Source organism: Pelobates fuscus, chromosome 8 (genome assembly GCF_036172605.1).
Source record: "Pelobates fuscus isolate aPelFus1 chromosome 8, aPelFus1.pri, whole genome shotgun sequence".
Taxonomy (NCBI): Eukaryota; Metazoa; Chordata; class Amphibia; order Anura; family Pelobatidae; genus Pelobates; species Pelobates fuscus.
The window spans coordinates 138,173,791-138,197,239 of NC_086324.1; the positions used below are offsets into that span (position 1 = coordinate 138,173,791).

The 23,449-nt window shown below is 42.5% G+C and overlaps 1 protein-coding gene across 1 annotated transcript in view; it reads left to right on the top strand.

The window, feature by feature from the left end:
• LOC134571306 (uromodulin-like) overlaps nucleotides 1-23,449 on the top strand; it is a 74,773-nt gene that overhangs the window by 20,667 nt on the left and 30,657 nt on the right. The window contains exons 6-10 of the mRNA XM_063429482.1: nucleotides 2,017-2,194; nucleotides 6,159-6,296; nucleotides 11,574-11,588; nucleotides 13,919-14,707; nucleotides 21,731-21,829. Coding sequence (XP_063285552.1) covers nucleotides 2,017-2,194; nucleotides 6,159-6,296; nucleotides 11,574-11,588; nucleotides 13,919-14,707; nucleotides 21,731-21,829 — 1,219 coding nt within the window. The remainder of the gene's footprint in view (nucleotides 1-2,016; nucleotides 2,195-6,158; nucleotides 6,297-11,573; nucleotides 11,589-13,918; nucleotides 14,708-21,730; nucleotides 21,830-23,449) is intronic.

Consider the following 23,449-nt stretch of genomic DNA (forward strand, 5'->3'; position numbering starts at 1 on the left):
GGTGCACATTTCTAGTAGGTTGTATTATCCCCTTCTCTCCCAAACTATGTGCAATCAGAGGCTAAAGCAATACAAATTAAATCTAGAAGGTAACCCACCAACTTCTTAACAGTTTAACATCTGATCATCTAGAGCAGGGGTTCTCAACCCAGTCCTCAGGACCCCCTACCAGTCCAGGGTTTAGGGATTACCTGGGTGTGTCTAAGGTGTTTAGAAAAAGGGGGAAAAAAAGACTACAGTGTTTTTTTGTTTTTTTTCTAAACACCTTAGACACACCCAGGTAATCCCTAAACCCTGGACTGGTAGGGGGTCCTTGAGGACAAGGTTGAGAACCCCTGATCTAGAGCAGTGGTTCCCAAACCAGTCCTCACCCCTCTCCCCTCCTACCAGTCCAGGATCTACGGATTACCAAATTGTGTCTAACGTGTTTTTAGAAGAAAAAACAAACAAACACCTTTAAATTGGGTAATCCCTAATTCCTGGACTGGTAGGGTGGTAGGGTGAGGGGTGAGGTCTGGTTTGAGAACCACTGGTCTAACGAGTTTGTAAATTGTGTCTAAGGTGATTACCCAGTTAGACACACTGGGTAATCCCTAAATCCTGGCCTGCTCTGGAGGGAAAACACATTTATCCTTCTGGACTTCTGCAGGTCTCTCTGCATTACACAGGAGCAGGTAAATGTTGAACCGCCTTGCGTCAAAACACTGTATAGGTTTCTTAGAGAATCACAAGGTAAAATACTGCATTTCATGGCCAGGCATAAAGGGTGTGTGTTCTGCAACAGCAGTCTGTACAGTTTTATATAACACATATGCCTGGTTGTATCCTGGAAACTGAGCTTCCTGTACGCAGACAGTATTTTTACAATTCATTAGCATTTGAGTAATCTGTATAGGGATCCTAGAGCAGTGCACCTCAACCCTCTCCTCAAGGCACACCTAACAGTCCAGAATTGAAGGATTACCCGTGTGTGTCTAAGGTGCTTAGAAAAAGAGAAAAAAAACTTTTTTGTTTTTTTAAGCACATTACACACACCTGGTTAATCCCAAAATCCTGGACTGTTAGGTGTACCTTGAGGAGAGCGTTGAGGAGCACTGTCCTAGAGGATCATAAAGCAACAGACTGCATTCCACAGACATGGAAGTAGGATCGGCTCTGCAGTAGCTGTCAGCACAGCTCTATATAATACATATGCCAGGGTTTATCCTGGAAACTGTGCTTACTATATGTGTTTTTTTTCCCTTGTAGAAGTATTTGAGGAATCTGCATCCTCAGAAGTGATAGAACCTTACTAGCAAATACCTGAATTTAGGGTTGATTTTTTTTTTTTTAACACACTTCCTGTAAATAACAAAATGGTATTTGACCTTGCAAAACAGGCATACCTGTATATACCTGTATTTGTTTAAAAGTCTGAATGATTAATTGTGTAAATTTGCAGAATGTTTTTTTAAGGTTCATTAAAACCTAAAACCTTATTTTTTATCTAAAAGTGTCATTTTTAAAGTAAAAAGTATGTTTGATTTTTTTAAACGGCAAACATAGAAGGGGTTAATCACTATTTTACTCAGTGTACTCTAAAAAAATTCATCCAATATGCCCAAAAATACTTTATATGTGTCAAAAACAAAAAACAGTAACAGGCATATTTACAAAATTGGGAACCAACAGGAATGCAAAGTGATTCAAAATAAACTCCAAAATTTAGGCCAGAAAAAAACATAGATTCAAACAAGTAAATTCTGTATCCAGTTTGGCTATTTTGGCATTAAATTTGAAATTCTATTTGAATACACCTTTTTCCCAGCAATTCTCACTCTGGTGTATAATCCTGTAAATCTGGTGAAGCTGGCCACTTAAGACATATTTCACTAGGTCTCTATGTCAAGTATAAAATCAAACGTGCAATATATACATGAAATGATCTGACAGGCATTGTTCGTACCTAGATTTTAATAAATAGAATTTTTAGTGTTTCAAAAGATATGTCACCGAGTTTGTTTTTCTTTATACCAGGTATTTAATTACTTGGATTTCACATTATCGAGACCAGTCAACAGCTCAAGACAACTCTTCTCTGGAAATTACACTTCCAGCAATCATTCCAACAGTTTTGCAGTCGGAGATAACTTTACTGAACTAGTTGTAACTACCGATGGTACAGTTTACTCTGTACGTCTGACTGGACCAGGGTGTGAGTACATAAATGCACAATGCTATACAGATCATGTTTAATACATAGCAAACAGGGTTATATAGGAAAGTGAGAATTGTTGGGAATTCAAAGGGTGGCCAAAATGTAGGTCCCCATTTGTCATCTAAATCCCAAAATGCTTTACAGCTGGGAATCTACCATTTGCCCATCCTTGCAGAGTTGTATTTAGCACTGAGCAGTGTTTGTGTATTTGAATGTAAGAAAGCTTTTGTGTGTGAATGTTTGGGTGTGTTTGTATGTAGTGTTGGCATTTGATGCAGACAGGCATTTGTATGTGGTGTTGACATTGGAATGCAGGAGTTTATTTGTGTGTAGTGTTGGCGTTTTAATGCTAAGATGTATGCATATAAACACCTACACTGCCACACAAACACACAGATACACATACATACACATATACATACACTGACACCCATGCAGACCCACAGACACACAGATACACACACTGGCACACATGCAGATACACAGACACACAGAAATACTGGCACACATACACTTAGATACAAACACTGACACACATATAGATACACAGATACATACACTGACACACAAATACACACTGACACATGCAGATACACAGACATTCAGATACAAACACTGACATACACAAAGATATAAGACACACAGATACTAACACTGACATGCATACAGATACACAGGAAGCACATCATGACACACATAAAGACACAAATGCTGGTCAAAATGTAAAAAAAAAAATGTGCCCCCCTCCTCTCTGCCTTATCCTCTGTCCTCCTCTCCTTCCCAAGCGTCAGCAGTTCCATCGCTGATAGGAAGCATACATGACTGACAGAATTATTCCAGTTTGGCTATTTAGACCTTAAATTTAAAATTCACTTTGAATTACCCTGAAATAATTGCATGATCATAGATAGTTGTTACAGCTAGGATGTCTATTGTAGATATGGGTTATATTCCACTACTATTTTTATTTTCTATATATGGAGTAGCAGCAGGTATGTGCAATTGAAACGTCTAGACACAATAACCAGTGTGGCCTAGACTAACTGGCAGATAGCAACATAAACTAATTGATCATCACATCCAACCTGAAGCCAGCAGCTTCTCCGATCAGATCACACTTATGCTCAGCACAATCAACACAGCCTGTCACACTCCCAAAATGACTTGATGAATGACTATCTACCAACCTGGCATGGATTGCACAGCACCATGCTGGGAGCCAAAATGGCTCCTGCCTTGCCAACGACTTCAAACTCATGTGACAAGCCACTGGGAAAGTCCTCACTTTATCAAATGAAAATACATCTGCGAGCCCTAACAGCCATTACTGCCATCTGTAAGACCACCATCAGGATGGAGATTTTGTCCCCTGACCACCACATGATGGCTTTGGAAGCCTCTTAGCAAGCAATCCTAACAGCTTCATCAGGTGTCAGTGTAATATGCTTCTCACACTTTGAAGGCAGGTGGAAACATGGATTACTGTGCATGCCATAATAAAATTTGGGTCTGCAGCATACCAGAGTTACCAGATGGGGAGAATCTGAGATCTGTTAACATGTTTATTTCAGCTTATATTGGAGAAGTGTTGCAGGGAATTGAATTTGAGAGCACACCTGGCTTTGAGTTCACTTTGTTTGGATGGAGCACATGGATAAATTGTGTGCTCTGTACATTCCTTTCTTTTGAAGGAGAAAATCATGGGGAGGGCCAGAACCATCCCATGCAGGGAGTTTGAGTGCAAAGCAAAGCAGTGCACATAGTAGATGACTTGAAAGGGTCATCATATAAGGCACGCATGGCTGCACAAAATGATTACCAGGAATCTAGCTGTGGACTGTTGGGGTGTAGTAGTTGATAGGCCCATTTGAGGTTGACCGGATAACAGGGCTATAGCAGTTTATACCTTGACATAGTTTTGGTTACATGGTGTCACTCCTGGTTTGCCTAGACACATTAACCCCAGTAGCAGTTTGAATGATACCATTCCCTGATGGAGGAAGTGTTTTTTATTCATCAGGCCAAGGGTGAGTTTGGTGCATTAGAGCACTCCCTCAGTCTCGTCACTGATATATTCGTGTTCCTACCATTGTACATAGTTTATACTTGATATGTCAATCCACATTTTCTACTTTTGCTGTATTGGTGAGGTACTTAGTACTGACTTCAGTTCCAATTTTTCTCCCCCCTTCCCCTACACGCCCTACATGCAGTCTCAATTACGGATTATGTTTCTTAACTGAAGAGGCCTTAATTAACATCACATTTGCAGTTACTTCTCAAAATGTTCAAGACGCTGGTGGTTTACCTTTCTGTGTGGTGTCCTTCACAAATTAGCAGACTACTCTGAAGGTGTAGTCATTTTGGGGGTGATCTTGGGTTGGACTCATAAAAAGACGAGCGTTTTTCAATGTAACCATGAGCTGATATGGAGGGCACTTCCCGGGTTGAGGTTGGTGCACAGATTGAGAGCCCTAAACTACTATAGTAGTCCTCCCTTTGCCAGATGAGCCCAATCAGAGATTTGCACAGCTGTAAAAGCACAGACTTGTCTCAGGAGCTGTATTACAGTTCATTGAGAAGTGTTTTAAAGGGACACTATAGTCACCAGAGCCTACAGTTTAATGTAGTTTCTCTGGTTTCTACTGTCTATCCCTTCAGGTTTTTTACACTAACTTTTCAGAGAAATGGCAGTATTTACATTACTGCCTGGTAATATATCTAGTGGCCATTACTCAGACGGCCACTAGAGGTGCTTCTTGGGTCAGTGGTGCACAACATGCAGAACTGGCATTCAGCATCTCCTCACTTTGCATGGAGGCGCAATAATTCAATGTATCTCTATGAGGAGATGCTGATTGGCGCAACGCTGCATTTTGCCTTGCATGCGCAATAGCCTCAGCATTGGATTGGCTCAAGTCATCAAGGAGACAGAGAAGGGGTGTGGCCTAAATGGTGCTATTAGAACTATAGTAGCAGAAATACATGATTGTATTCCTGATACTATAGTGTTTCATTTGAGCTAAGCTTCGAGGAGCTAAACTAGGGCACACAGAAAAGTGCCTCCTGGCTGTCTGATTCATAGCCAGGAGGTGCAATAGTGTTCAGTTATAAAAGTGAAATTGGCAACTTTTTTTAAATGAGAAATGAGGGGACACATTTCAACAAGCTGAAGTGCTTTATGGTCTCTGATGACTTTTTCCACCGGACCAGATTGCAGCTCTCTCCTTCCAGGAAGGTATTGTCCCCTCTGCCTTTGCCTCTACTGTTCCTCTCCCAGGAAGGTATTAACACCTCTGCCTACAATGTCTCCAACTACAGCCTTTGCAAAGGCACTTGTGGCTCTCAGACCTAGCTATTTTTTAACTTGTCAGTGGAATCACAGACCAAGCCAGTGAACAGGTTTAAATACTCTGTTACTGGGACACACAGTTCCCAACGGAACTAATACATACTTCTTTATTTTTGGACAAGGACTAGCCTTCGGTGACTTGCCTTAATTATACATGTGGTTTAATATACAGATATACAGAACATTGGAGAACAAGCAATTATAATTAATACATGAACTATTTAATACAAGTAACATTTTCAAAGACAATAAAAAGCAACAATATATACATTTAGCTACTTATAGGGTTGCCGTAATTTGCATACCAGCATTATGTAAATATACACATATTTATTCAGTCAGCAGAGGGCGTTGCAGGGTTATTAGCCTAACATTTCATAGTTTGTATATTGCTACCATCACAAGCCTTTTTCAGGGGCTCCTGGGACCAGACCTATAGTCTGTTGGCAAGATGCTGGTCTTCAAGCCTCCCCAAAAGGCCATGACTTGGGAGCTTCTGTCACACTTATCATTGGTGATACGTTATCACTTCATTTACCTGTGCATTATACATTTTGTTTAGTAATTTTAATTTTCACTATTTGATTTCCTACCTTATTCTTTTTCCAGCTGTTGAAGTGGCAATGAAAAAAATTATCTCTGAATTGTGGGGATCCATGTATGTATTAAGAAATCCAGCCAAAGGTGTTTGGACGATGTATATATACGCAAACGGTGCTCATTCTGTCAATGTTGAAGGCTTTGTAGGTATGAAAACGTTTACATAATCCATACTTTAGTTTTTTCTGCATTCCTGAACAAATTCGTGGATTAGGAGTGAATTTTAATTTAAGGCCAAAGTAGCTGAACTGGAAGCTCAAATGACTATAAAATGTTTCTGGTTCGGCTATTTTGGCCTTAAATGTGAAATTTACTTTAAATTCCATTCAATTTTCAATCTAGTGAATAGCACTGAAAGAGAGAGAGTTTCAAATCATAGTTAGCTTGGAGCACAAGAATTATGGGGACTGACCCAGTCTATGCTTGGAATACTCTGCCTGGTAATAGTGAGTAGAGTTAAAGGGATACTGTAGTGCCAAGAATGCAAAGCTGTATTCCTGGCACTACTGATCTCTCTGCCTCCCCCTCCCTCGCACCCCCTCCTACCCAGTAAATAAAGGGTTTTTAACCCTTTATTTACTTACCTTATCCCAGCGCCAATGTCCTTCGGCGCTGAGTCAAAGCTCCGCCCCTCCTCTGTCCCACGACGAGCGGGATCTAATGCGCATGCGCGCCAAATGATGCATGTACATGTACATTGAATCAATGCTATCCTATGGGGTAAAATCTGATGCAGGAGGTCCTCATGCAGAGCATATTCGTCATATTCCGGCTCCCAGCATCCAGGGCCGCCATCAGGGCATGACAACCATAACGGTTGTCATGGGCCCGGCGGTCCTGGGGGGCCCGGACTGCTCAGGGAGTCCCGGGCCCCACATTCTATTTGTGCTCATATAGATAGCGATTATCGCTATCTATATGTTCACCTCGGGCCCCGGCTACCTGTAGAATGCAGACGGGGGACCAGCCAAAACATCCTCACTTTCCAGCTGCTCCTGCCTGTAAGTCTCGCGAGCTCCGCGGCTGGCAGAGCGTTGTCACGGGTTACCATGGCAACGCTCCGCGCGGCAAACAGGCACAGCTCGCGAGACTTACAGGCAGGAGCTGCTGGAGAGTAAGGATGTGCTGGCTGGTCCCCCGTCTACATTCTACAGCGGCTGGCTCCCTCTACCAGACCACCGGACCACCAGGGATGCAATCTCCCCCCTCCCTGGCCAGGTAAGAAGCAGGGAGGGGGGAATAAAATATCAAATTTCCCAAATTGTTCCTTTCCCACCCCCCCCCCCCCAATGCAGCCCCCTATTTTACATACACTAAAACCACAACACACACTAAAACCACAACACACACACTGCATACACACACTAAAACCACAACACACACACTGCAAACACACACTAAAACCACAATACACACACACTGCATACACACACTAAAACCACAACACACACACTGCAAACACACACTAAAACCACAACACACACACACTGCATACACACACTAAAACCACAACACACACACTGCATACACACACTAAAACCACAACACACACACTGCATACACACACTAAAACCACAACACACACACTGCATACACACACTAAAACCACAACACACACACTGCATACACACACTAAAACCACAACACACACTGCATACACACACTAAAACCACAACACACACACTGCATACACACACTAAAACCACAACACACACACACTGCATACACACACTAAAACCACAACACACACACATTGCATACACACACTAAAACCACAACACAAACACACACTGCATACACACACTAAAAGCACAACACAAATGTGCACTGCATTCCCCATGCACACACTAAAACCACAACACAAACACGCACTGCATTCAACATACACACACTAAAACCACAACACACACACACACTGCATACACACACTAAAACCACAACACAAACACACACTGCATACACACACTAAAACCAAAACACAAACACACACTGCATACACCATACACACACTAAAACCACAACACACACAATGCATTCACCATAGACACACTAAAACCACAACACACACACTGCATTCACCATACACACACTAAAACCACAACACACACACTGCATTCACCATACACACACTAAAACCACAACACAAACACACACTTCATTCACCATACACACACTAAAACTACAACACACACACTGTATTCACCATACACACACACGCACTGCATTCACCATACGCACACTAAAACTACAATACAAACATACACTGCATTCACTATACACACACTAAAACCACAACACACACTCTGCATTCACCATACGCACACTAAAACCAGGGCCGGTGCTAGGATTTTTGACTACACAGGCGAAGATGCATTTTGACGCCCCACCCCATGCCTCTCCCCAAAAAATAAACAATGCATCTTCACCTCTGTGTCTCGTAGCCCCCTTTTGAATTTCTTAGCCCCCATTAGTGTTGCATATCCAACCTCTTCAATGTCTTACCCCTTTGGCCCCTTAGTGTGTCTCCTACAACCCCTCTTATGTATTTCTTACTTCCCCGCCAGCCCATTTCTGTCTCTTTCTTCCCCTCAGCCCCTATCTATCTCTCTTTTTTTCCCACATAGACATGGATACAGGCAAAAATACATACATGCACAAATACACAAACATACAGACACACAACCATACAAGCACACAGACATAATTATTCAGGCACACAGTCACAAAGATATACAGACACACAGTCATAAAAGGCACACAATCAAACAAACACAGTCATACAATCTACACATACAGGTACATTGTCGTGCAAACACAGACATACATTCATACAGACACAGGCACACACAGAAATACAGACACAGACATAAAAAAACAGAGAGGCATATAGAGACATACATACACAATGATACAGACAGACAGACAGACATACACAGACAGACAGACACACACTGACAGACAGACATATACACACACTGACAGACAGACATACACACACACTGACAGACAGACATACACACACACTGACAGACAGACATACAGACATACACACACTGACAGACAGGTTCAGGAGGGTGGCTTACCTGGGATCCAAAGTGCTGCCTGAGGTAGTTGGGAGTTGGAGGAGCTGGTCCTGCCCAGCCCCTCTCCTCTCTGCCTCCTCTCTGCTCTCTTCTTGGGGGGACTTCCTCCCATGCTGAAGTGAGGGGCCGGCGGTAGCTCTGCCCCTGCTGGGCGCCAGCCGCGCTGTGTGCTACAGAGGGAGCAGGGATATGACGTGTTCATATCCCCGCCCCCTCCACACAGTCCGCGGCACTGCCGGCTTGCGCTCGGTCACGCTACAAAAAGTGACCGGCAGGAGAGGGGAGCTGTGCGCTTCCCAACCTCCTGCCGGTCACCCGGACTTTTGCGCCCCCCGGGCCGGTGCGCCCTAAGGCGGCCGCCTGAGCCGCCTTATGGACGCGCCGGCCCAGACTAAAACCACAACACAAACACACTGCATTCACCTTACACACACTAAAGCCACAACAAAAACAAACACTGCATTCACCATACACACACTAAAACCACAACACAAACATGCACTGCATTCACCATACACACACTAAAACCACAACACAAACACACACTGCATTCACTATACACACACTAAAACCACAACACACACACTGCATTCACCATACAAACACTAAAACCACAACACAAACACACACTGCATTCACCATACACACACTAAAACCACAACACAAACATGCATTGCATTCACCATACACACACTAAAACCACAACACAAACATGCACTGCATTCACCATACACACACTAAAACCACAACACAAACACGCACTGCATTCACCATACACACACTATAACTACAACACACACACTGCATTCACCATACACACACTAAAACCACAACACAAACACACACTGCATTCACCATACACACACTAAAACCACAACACAAACATGCATTGCATTCACCATACACACACTAAAACCACAACACAAACATGCACTGCATTCACCATACACACACTAAAACCACAACACAAACAGGCACTGCATTCACCATACACACACTATAACTACAACACACACACTGCATTCGCCATACACACACTAAAACCACAACACAAACACACACTGCATTCACCATACACACACTAAAACTACAACACACACACTGCATTCACCATACAAACACTAAAACCACAACACAAACACTGCATTCACCACACAAACACTAAAACCACAACACAAACACACACTGCATTCAGCATACACACACTAAAACTACAACACAAACACACACTGCATTCACCATACACACACTAAAACTACAACACACACACTGCATTCACCATACAAACACTAAAACCACAACACAAACACACACTGCATTCACCATACACACACTTAAACCACAACACAAACACACACAGCATTCACCATACACACACTAAAAGCACAACACAAACACTCTGCATTCACTACACAAACACACTTTATCTAAAACACACAAAACTACATTCATTATACAAATGTGCAATTTGTATCCATTTTACACACCACACAGGCCATCCTTGTGGGTGGACTCAGAATGGGCCCCCAGGGGCAGACTCGGGGGTGGGCCCAGGGGGCCCACACTTTGAACTGTGTCAGGGGCCCCAAGATTTCTGATGGCAGCCCTGCCAGCATCACTCTGTCGGCGGTGTGCCAGGGAGCTGAGCAGAGAGCTCAGGGGAAAGTGTTCCCTCGCCAGCGCCGCCTGACCGACCAGCAGCCAAGCAACCACTGGATCCCCTGGGGAATGGGAGAACCATGGGGGGTTAAATAAAAAAAAGTGAGTGTGTTAATGTGAGTGAGTGTCTGTGAGTGTCTGTTAGTGTGTGTGTCTCTGTTAGTGTGTGTGTCTGACTGTGTGTGTCTGTTAGTGTGTGTGTGTGTCTGTTAGTGTGTGTCTGTTAGTGTGTGTGTGTGTTAGTGTGTGTGTGTCTGACTGTGTGTGTGTGTCTGACTGTGTGTGTCTGACTGTGGGCAGATGAAACTAAGGCGTTCTTATATTTGCTTTTTTAGGACTTGACCACTAAAAGAAAGGGACATTGTTAATGTCCCATGACACGATGGGAAAAAAAAATATGCATGGCAGTGAAACAATGTACCTTTATTACAAAACTGAGCACTGAAATAAAAGAAGTACAAATAGTGACAAGGCTTACACAACACAACAAATCATACATATCAAATGTTAAGCCTGATAATGCAATTTATGCCATAATTCCTAGCCCCAGATGCCTTTACAAAGGTGATTGCAGGATTTAAAGGAATTCTGATTACATCTGTTACTTTATTTTAATATCATTAATAGTATATAAATCATCACATGTGCATGCTAATTTATTTTTTCTCTTTTTTTTCTCTAGCCTCCAACATATCATGTGAGTAAATAAATCATTTTTAAACATGAAATTATTTTTAAATGTTATATTATGTATTGTAGAATGTTAACTGTTAATATATATATATATATATATATATATATATATATATATATATATATATATATTTACATGCTTATATATGGAACAAAACCTTTTTGAAAATATTTACAGCGATTTTCCTCTATTTGTAAATGTGCTCTGTGCCCCTACTTGGTAGGTTAAGATTTGAGAGCTGAATGTACCTAACAATTTCATAAGATTTTCACTTCAAATTTTTTACATTTAATGGAGCTTGATGATATTTTTTACTGGTGCATAGTGATTATGTATTGATAATTAATTTTCCTTAAATGTATTAAACTGTAAAAAAAAAAAAAAAAACAAGAATTGAAAGTTGATGATAGCTGTCCTTGAAGAATACAATCAAAATATGCTATTGCTGATTAAATCACCAAAAATAATGGTGCGAGGATAGACAATTCATTATTTAAAAAGTATTAACGAAGCACTCCGATATAGAAAATGTATTTCCATTATTGGAATGTTCCCTTTTTGATGTTGATTTTCATAACAAAAAAAAATGTTGCGCAACTTTTTTTCACAGCAGCGAGAACCTCTTCTTGCCACAGTTTTGTTACACACCTGAGAGATCATCAGTAGTACTGATGATCTCAGGGCCAATGTAATGCTCCTCACAGAGAATCACTGAGGATACAGGGCACATGTCCAGTATCTGTCACACACCACCAACAAAAGCACTCAATACCGTTTCTGAACTAGAATTCCAAGCTATAGATCAGGAAATCCTCCCAACTATCTGATTGATAACTGGCAGAGTGGAACTAATGCCATTTATAAAAGTTCTGATTTAGTTTACTATTGGTATGTTTATGAAATAAGACATTGGGGATAGTGATGTCCCGAACGGTTCGCTGGCGAATAATTCCTGGCGAACATAGTGTGTGTTCGGTCCACCCCCTATTCATCATCATTGAGTAAACTTTCACCCTGTACCTCACAGTCAGCAGACACATTCCCACCTCCTAGACAGCATACATTGTAGATTAATTCTGAAGCTGCATTCTTTTTTTTTTGTGTTTGTGTTTCTTATACATTATCCTCCATAGCCAGTAACCTGTGTATATTATACATTATCCTCCCATTGCCAGTAACCTGTGTTTATTATACATTATCCTCCCCATAGCCAGTAACCTGTGTTTATTATACATTATCCTCCCATAGCCAGTAACCTGTGTTTATTATACATTATCCTCCCCATAGCCAGTAACCTGTGTTTATTATACATTATCCTCCCATAGCCAGTAACCTGTGTTTATTATACCTTATCTTCCCATAGCCAGTAACCTGTGTTTATTATACATTATTCCCCCCATAGCCAGTAACCTGTGCGTATTATACATTATCTCCCCCATAGCCAGTAACCTGTGTTTATTATACATTATCCCCCCACAACCAGTAACCTGTGTTTATTATAAATTATCCCCCCACAACCAGTAACCTGTGTTTATTATATCCTGAGGTAAGTCATTATAAGGCACCTACTGACTGTGGGAAACTGTGGAGACTAAACATAAAAGGCAGTGAGAGCAAAAGCTTAGAAACATCATAAAGATACATGGAGGCCGAGGGCAAGATGCCTGGACAATGAGAGAAATAGACCTGGAAACCTAGAGATTGAGAGTGAGTAATAGAGTTTGGAACTAGGATAATTTGAGGATAAGAGCCATGTGAACTAAGAAGGTTGTGGGTAAAAGACCCGTCACCTGAGAGAAGAAAAGATAAAAACTATGTATCAATACTTGGAGGTCCACCGCGTTTTACATAGACTCAAAAGCTGATATACTATTACCTGACAATTGCTTCTCTCTCCACCAATACGTGGAGGTCCACCGGGTTTTCATAGACTCAAAAGCTGACGTTTTATAACCTGACGATTTCTTCTTTCTCCACCAAGATGGCCACCATATTGAACATGAGCAGATATTTGTGCTCCCCCTAAAGTAGCAAAATAAACAGTACATGTTCTACCTCTATTTACTTTAAATGAACAAAGGCCTAATAAACACGTTTAAAAATGAAAAATAATCTGTACATTTGATGTCAATTAGGCCAATACTGTCTATGAATGTCATGTATTCGCTATTCAATATAATTCCAGGTACACTTTATCTCCACTCTAATTTTGGTATATCTTATCATTGCTCTTCAATGAATAGACACCTAAGATGTTTGTATTTACTGAACTGTTGATGTTTCTGATTAATGATAAATACTATGATTAATCATACATATCTATATTTCCCCAGCTACAACACATTGCTCAGACTGTCATGCTAATGCCACATGTGACAAATTCACGGACTCCTATATCTGTTCCTGCAAGGATGGCTTTATTGGTGACGGCTTCACATGCTCAGATATTGATGAATGTGCATATTCCTGGTCAAACAACTGTAGTTCTGGCATGTGTAAAAACACTTTTGGGTCATTTATCTGTAATTGTTCCAGTGGATACTACAGAGCTTCAGAAACCTCTTGTATCGATATTAATGAGTGTTCTAATCCTGAACTTAACAAATGTGATCCATCAGCAGCATGCTATAATTATCCTGGTACCTACTCATGTGTATGTCCACCTGGTATTTCTGGTAATGGTTTTTTCTGTGACACCGGTCTCTGTCCAACAGGTTTGTGTGGGTTTGGGATGGAATGCTTGTCCTATAACTCCTCTTGTTATGACCCGTGTCTAAATCATACTATTCTCAATGAACCTTGGAGAAGCTCATCCAATGCCTACTACTCATATCCCAATTGTGACAATGACAAATTTGGATGGTACCGCTTTGTTGGCAGTGGAGGTGTACGTATACCAGAAACATGTGTACCTGAAATAAGGTGTGGCACACATGCTCCTATGTGGATAAATGGATCACATCCAGTACTCAGTGATGGTATTGTAACCCGCTCTTCCTGTGCACATTGGTCGGGAAATTGCTGCTTATGGTCAACCAAAGTGAAGATTAAAGCTTGTCCTAATGGTTACCATGTTTATAAATTCACTGGAACACCAGCCTGTTCTCTAACCTATTGCACAGGTAATTATATTATGATTACTTCCATAATTCACAATGTAATAATTAGTGGATGCAGATACATTTTCACAAAGGATTTTATTGATATAGTAATGTGTTCATAATGGCCCCTCCTACATTATGCAGTGCCTCCCCAATTCAAGCAGTACTGACCTCTGTGAGTAGAAGCGCATCACAGTGATAGGCTCCGCCTCCTCACACCAAGCTACGCCCTCCATTTTAAGCTCCACTCCCTGCCTGACGGCCCTCAGAGCTCTGGGAAGGCTGGCTGGGCTGGAATGTAAAGCTGGAAGGTGAGCAGACACGGGAGGGGGGCTACATAAGGGCACAGGAGGCGTGAGGGGCTAAAGAGGGCACATGAGGGAATGGGGCTACATAAGAGCACAGGAGGAAAGGGAACAAAATAATTGCGCAGGAAGGGGCAAAAGAGGCACAGGATGGGAGGCAGGCCCGGACTGGCCATCGGGCACACCGGGCAAATGCCCGGTGGGCCGCGGTGGCCATGGGCCGAGGCCGGCAGGGGAAGGTCCCAGGATCTCCCCTGCCGGTCTATGCAGGGCCGGCACTATCTGAGCGCCGGCCCCGCTGTTTTTAATGAAGGGCCGGTGAGGAGATCATAGATCTCCCTCACCGGCCCCCTTGGAGAGACCTGCGGCTGGGGAGGGAGGTAGAGGACCCGGCGGAGCTCTATCTTGCAGCTCCGCCGGGTTCCTCTCGCGAGATCCGGCGCGTTGCCATGGCAACGACCGGATCTCGCGAGAGTGAACTCTAGCCCTCAGGCTAGAGTTCACTCACCACTGGACCACCAGGGATGGTGTCGGAGTGCCGGTCCCCCCCACCCACTCACCAGCATGCCGGTCCCCCCCTCCCAGGCTAAAGGTAAGAAGGGAGGGGGGGACATAATGCATACTTTTTTATTTATTTTACCCCCCCAACACTCAATCCATTCTAACATTCACACACAGCACACACATCACTATCACACACAACACTCTCACTCCCATCACACACAACACTCTCACACCCATCACAGCACTTTCACACACAGCACTCTCACACCCATCACACACAGAACTCTCACACACATCACACTCAGCACTCACACACATCATCCACAGCACTATCACACTCATCACATTTAGGACTCACACACACATCACACTCAGCACTATCACAAAACACATCATACACAGCACTCTCACACACATCACACTCAGCACTCACGCACATCATCCACAGCACTATCACACTCGGCACTCTCACACACAGCACTCTCACACACATCACCCTCAGCACTCACACACATCATCCACAGCACTATCACACTCAGCACTCTCACACACATCACACTCAGGACTCACACACATCACACTCAGCACTATCACAAAACACATCACACACAGCACCCTCATACACAGCACCCTCACACACATCACACACAGCATCCATCATACACACATACTGCACCCCTCACATACACACCGAACCTCCCCAACACACACATACACAATACTTCCAAATATATATATATATATATATATATATATATATATATATATATATATATATATATATTATATATATATATACACACACGCACACACTACATTCCTGACATACACACTCTGGATACCCTATACACACACTAGATTCCTTGTAAGCAAACACATACTACACCCCTAAACACACACTCTCTACAAACACTACATCACATATACACACACACACACACTATAGCCTGTATGCACACACTTGCTACATCCCCTATACACACATTCTTTACAGACCCTAGCCACATATGCATTACATTACACCACAAACACAACACGACTAAAACCGACCTTATTACACAATACCACACCACAATCAGCTCACTCTATACACACACACACACAATCCCACAAGCAGGCTCCAAACACTGCACGATACTCTTTCCTGGCATTTTTGTCTCCTGGTATCCATTTATAGAGACACCAGAGACAAGTTGCAAGGAAACACAGTGCAAGCATGTTATTAAATTTGCTTGCACTGTGCAGAACAAATACAGGGCTTTTTTCTCATGCTAGAGCTCTTTAGCAGAGCTCTGCGCATGGTCTGCCCTGGCCTGCACTTTGAGAAGGGGGCGTGTTTGTCGTTAGTGACGACAAAACACGCCCTCTCTGCACCGCCCCTTCTTAGTGGGCCGCTGTGATAAAAAAATGCCCGGGCCAAATTTTTATCCCAGTCCGGCCCTGATGGGAGGGGCTACATAAGGGCACAAGAGGGGGCTAAAGAGGGCACAGAAAGGGGAAGGAACAAAATAATGGCACAGATAGGGAAAAAGAGGGCACAGGAGATGAGGGAGGCTAATGAGAGCATAGGAGGGGAGGGGCTAAAGTGGGCACAGGAAAGGGAGGGGCAAAATAATAGCACAGGAGACGAGGGGGGCTACATAAGGGCACAAGAGGGAAGGAGAGCTACACAAGGGCACAGAAGGGGATAGGGCAACAGAAGAGCACAGGAGGAAGGGCGGGCTATGTAATGGTACAGGAGGGGATAGGGCTACAGAAGAGCACAGAAGTAAAGGGGGCTGCATAAGGACACAGGAGGGAAGGGGAGGCTACATAAAAGGGAACAGGAGAGGAGAGGGCTAAAGAGGGTACAGGAGGGAAGGGGGGCTACATAAGAGCACAGGAGGGGGCTAAAGAGCGCACAGCAAATGGAGGGGACAAAAGAAGAGCACAAGAGAGGAGGGGGCTACATAAGGGCACAGGAGGGAAGGAGAGCTACATAAGGGCAAAGGAGGGGATAGGGCTACAAGAAAGCACAGGAGGGAAGGGAGGCTACATAAGGGTGCAGGAGAGGATAAGGCTACAGAAAAGCACAGGAGGGAAGAGGGGCTACAGGAGGGGAGAGATGGGCTAAAGAGGGCACAGGAGGGGATAGGACTACAGAAGAGCATGGGGGAAGAGAGCTATGTAAGGGTACAGGAGGGGATAAGGCTACAGAAGAGCACAGGAGGGATTGGGAGCAACTGGAGCAGAGATGGGCTAAAGAGGGGACAGGAGGGGAGGGGGCTAAAGAGGGCAAAGGAGGCATCGGAACAAAGAGACACAGAGAGGAGCTGGGGAAAAAGGCACACAGAGGGTCTGGGGGCACAGAGCAACACACATATGGGCTGGGGGACACAAAGACACACAAAGGGGCTGGGGGACACAGACACACAGAGGGGCTAGTGACACAAAGAGACACACAGAAGGGCTGGTGGCACAAAGAAGAACCTAGAAGCACGGTGGGGGGGGGGAAGAGACACAACGAGGGGCTGGGGAAGGGGAAAAAGACAAACACAATGGAATTGGGGGTCGAAACAGACACCTACTGGCGGAAGAAAGCCTGCCTGTCAACCAGCCCCATCAGCATGCCAGCTGGCCACAGCAGCCAGCCTGGATCAGCCCTGGTGAGACACATGGTCTGCTGCTCTGCACCGTGGAGATGCAGACTGAATATCATGGCCACTGGACTACCAGGGAACTGATTTCTTTAAAAAAAACTATTTTAGTGTTGGGAGGCTGCTCACTTAAACAGCCTCACCAAACACTGTAGTGTCACCCTTCTCTGACTTGTCACCCCATCCCACCTGTCATTCCACACAGTATCACCCACCCCACACACACACTTTTACCCCCACACACACACAAATACACTGTCAACCCCCAAACACACTGTCATCCCCCTACACACACTATCATCCCCCCACTCACTGTCACCCACATACACACAGTCACCCCCTACACACACACTGGCAGCCCCCTACACACACACATTGTCACCCCTTACACACACATTGTCATACTTTTCAAACACACACACACACGGTCACCCCCTGTAACGGATCACCTGACACCCCGACTGGGTACCTCCGTTGAAGGATGCTCCTAGCGCTTACAGAGGGCTCCAAGCGCTCTGCAGACACCACAACCACCGCAGACCCCACTAACCGCCGCAGCTTGGTTGGGGTCTCGCCGTCTCCTACCCACCCTGGACCTACAACAAGGCTCCAGGTTCCAGTGGGTGAACCTCTCCTCCAAGAGAGTGAAGCAGGAACAAGCTCTTAAAAGAGCTTAGTAGTGATTATCCAAGGGAGCATGCAGAGCATAGCAATCCCTTGTGGTGATATAGAAATTCTCCCAATAAGAGACAGGACTCTAGATTGAGGGTGAAGTAGAACTCTGGTTTAATGACACACACTCTGCTTTTATGCAATTCTCCCATGCAAGGGAGACGCCCACAGACAATTAGACATTAACCAATCAGACAACGGTTACATCCCACAGATTCCCTCCCCTCTACTTGGGAGATAATTGAGTTTCTTACTGTATCTACTCAATTATCTCCAAGCTAAAACTTTTTTATGCATTTGTATAACTTTAAAACTATACATTCAATCTTCATAAAAACATATTCGGACTCAGCACACTTTACTTACAAACATATCCAAAATTCAGCCAATTCCATCCAGGGGTTAAAGAGTTAGCTGGAAGTCCTTTATGACAATTTCACACTGAAAAAATGAATCTTCGAACGGGACTTAGTCTCTGTGGCTGAAAACTCGGTGCAGGAGAAGGTAAGGGTCAGCGGTGTTTGTTCAAATGTGTAGCCGATTTCAGTTCCATGGATTTGGCTACACATACCGCTGACCTCATTCGAATGAACAAAGATGGCCGCCGCCACGTGTTCGTTTGTATCCGAAGTGCCAATTTAAAGCTGCAACACTGCTCCAAAGTAATTAAAGGGCAGAAACAGCATTATAAAAATCCCTTATGCCAAAATACAGTACTTAAAGGGTCAGTAATAGTATAATACAAGTCCATAAGCCCCAACTCAGTTCCTTAAAGGACAATACATCCCAGGGCCATAGTCGCAGGGCAGGAGGCTGGCAAACAGGCCCCTCCAAAAACCAGTGGTGAGGTTACTTTCGCCACACCCCCCTCCACACACATGGTCACCAATTTACACACACACTGTCACCCCCTATACACACCTTGTCACCCCTTTCACACACACACTGTCCCCTCTACACACACTGTCTTCCCCCTGCACACACACTGTTACACACCCCACATACACTGTGACCCTCTACACACACTCTGTCACGCCCTACACACACACACACACTGTTCCTTCATTTCTTTTGTTGTATAATTTAGTGGTGGAAGTTATTAGTGTCCCCCCCAGTTTTGACTGTGGCATGTTATGTGCCCCCCTTATATATTATTCCTAGAGTCATCACTGGATGTGATACAGACAAATTGTAGAATTCAGGTCTAAGGAAAAGTAGAAAAGATCTGAAGATCTTGAATCTCTCTTCTCTTATTTTTCTCCCTATTAAACCATTATTACTCTCTTATTAGTTCCTGCCCCTTGTATGTAAATGTGCAGTACCTGGGACTTAAATCTGGCTTTTGATTGGTTATGGGCGTATCTTAATTTTTTATTATTAATGTGGCCCTTAGCGACTTTCATCAGTAGATTTCCCTAGGTATGAGGACCTTAATTAGATCATTGATGCCATGGTTGAATAAATGATTTGACCTTTAATTCACCTATACTGGGGATATTCAAAATAATTTTAAATATCTGTCTTTGGTTATGTATATTCTTTAACCAAAGACAGGTTTGGTTATATTTATCATTATACAATAAGTCTATATCACTTATTCATCTAACCTGTACGAATAACTGATAAAGACATTCATCTATAAAAAAAAAATGAATTATATTAGTGTGTGTATATATATATATATATTTCCTTTTACCCATATATCTACATTTGTAGATCATGCATGGTTCCAGTATATTTAAATATGGAAGATAGTTTTCTGTGAGACCTCAGGCTTTGGGTCTTGTGGCTGGCTGACAAACACTCTGGATTGCTTGTGATGTTTATGCAAAAACAATTGCATTGTTTGTATACCCCTTTGAAGTTCTGTGCGTTTGAGTATCTCAAATTGTAAAATACAATTTAGTTCTTGTTAACCTTCTACACATATATCTCACGAATTAAACTGTAGATAAGTATTTCTCCTGTTTACTTCTTAGGGTCTCTGAACATAAGGCTATTTTGACCTTTGTCCAGGCCAATCTACCAGCATCCATATTGTTTTCTGAATATTAGAAATTATACTGCACCAAATAGCACAACATAATGCAAGCCCTATTTTTTCAATCAGACAGAGGCTACATACACACGCATTAATGTGATGCAAAACTGTAACATTATGTAACACTAACTCTTACCTCTTCACTGACACTAACCCCTCTACTACCTTAACATGACCCCTTAAAGCGGCACTGTCACTGTCTGTGGAATTTGCATAATTTGCAAAGACCCCCAACGGTGACATAGCTACTGGTCCGTGCATGCAGAAGAATATGCCATTAAGGTCTATGGAGGATCCCGCGTCTGTTGTAGGAAAAAAACTGAGACAAAATAGTCACCATTTTATCTCAATATATCTTTTGACTGGGTAGGAATTTCAGTGAAATTCCAAGACAGTATAACCAAAACAATATAAAGGATACAGTTGAAGATCTACAAAAAGCAAAACCTACAATAGTGTAATACAGTAATAAAACAATATACGAGCTAGCAGAGTTGCACTCACAGGAAGAAGACTGTTGTATATCGCCTTAGGGTGCTTCCCCTTGGAATGCTGGGGGGATGATCAGAGACACCTTCTCTTGGATGCCAGCATTGGTACCAGTATAGAAGACTCCAAATGTAATTCAATAAAGTGCTTTATTGCATACAAAAAAATAAATAAACAATAAAGTAATAATAAAAAGTAGCTAGAGGTCCTACACATTTCGCCCTGTATACAGGACTTCCTCAGAGACCAAACCGTTAAAAACAATATGAAAATAACAAGCAGCAGTATAAGAAATCACTAATGCCATAATATTTGGGACGGCTCATGTGGGTTAACAAGTATTTCTATAGTGCCATGTTATCGAGGTATTTAATCAACCATCTATCTGTCTGTCTAGATCCAGACACATCCAGTGTGCCTTGTGCCACCGATGAAGATTTGATTCTGAAGGACGGAGTCTATGGCTGTTACTGCAAAGTGAAATACGCCATCTCTGGTATGTAAACGTATCCTCACAGAACAACAATTTACAAGCTGAATCGGTTGGTAATTTTAATGCCTGATATAAATTTAACTGAAGTCACTGAAGGAACGTATTGCACCAGTTTTCATCCCACAATCTCTTGAATACAGTTTATTCACCGGTTTCAATACATATTTTTTTTATCTATACACTTACTACATACAAATATAAGCAGAAGGCTGTTGATATAAATTCTAAATAGCAAGCAAAATGTTCCTTGTATATCAAATGCTATGTGTTTTAGCCCCTTAAATACCAAAATATTTTTATGTATCTTGCAGTATAAAATCTAGTCGTCCATGAAGCCTCACTCACCCTGTGGCTTATCTGGCTATCCATACATGCAGGTTTTTCTTCATTACTTTCTCTTTATTTATTTTTATGTCCATTTGAAATGACTAAGATAGGAATGCATTTCCCAAAATTATGTACCTTTTAATCATTGATACTTAGAGATAATTGATAAATATAGCATGTAAAATGGATAAGTGCTGCATATACATGTCAAAGAGCTCAAACATTTTCTGTTTAGTATATTTTTAACATGTATTTGTAACATACACTTTATTTGTTTTTGTTGTGATATTTTATGTACATGCAGATAGATTATAACTTTTTTTACATTATCTTGGATGCATTTTATTTAGGGACACTTGTTATTTTGCACATTGCAATTTGCTGTTGTTGTTTATGTAACTATGGTTACTGTCACTTTGTATGGGTTTGCTACACCCCTTACTTGATCATGTGATTAAATAAGATAGCGGAGTATAGTTTGAGGAGATTACGTTGCTTGATAAAAACTCGCAGTCGAAACATTGCTGCTCTGCCAACACAGGGATATAGTTTCTCGTGATACAGAATGGATGCAGGACATCATTTCTGTTTATCATCTCCTCATGCCGTGCTTTGATTCAGCATCACTTCTGGTATGGGCGATGAGGAAGTGAGCCTACCACCATTTTTAAAAGTCCAATCTGGTTGCAGTTGCTATTTTTGAAAAGGTCAAGATACAAACAAACGAGCAACATTAAATGTGTGATATAATAAGACAGATGGATGCCTGTGTTAACTTAAAAACAGTAATTAGTAACTAGAATTAAAAGACTTAAAGCAATACTATGTAACGCCAAAAAAAGGCTTTTTGTATTGTGAGATATGTATAGCTATAGCTTATAGGGTGTCCTTGATAATAAATCTAAGGACTAATATACATGCATTCTATCTTTGGGTTTACTATGTGTAGGGTTTAATTTTATACGATGACACATGGTACAATAGATATTCCTGATTTTCTGGAACCCAACCTCCCAAAACATAAGTGGATGGCAAAACAGACAGGCTTCCACGTCTATAACATTATGACAGTGGCTCGCGAGCACAACGTCATAAAATGAGGTGGGGGAGCAGCACAGAAGTGTGCAAGAAAGCTGTTCGTCAGTTTAGGCGGTCACATGATCAGCAGACCACCAAGGTTAGGAGCATTGACATTATGGCATTACCCATCTTCCACCAGAACCACCCACCAGACGGGAACACGTTTTGTTAACTCGCCGAACACATGGTCCGCTGGATCGGGCCGTAAAGTGATCG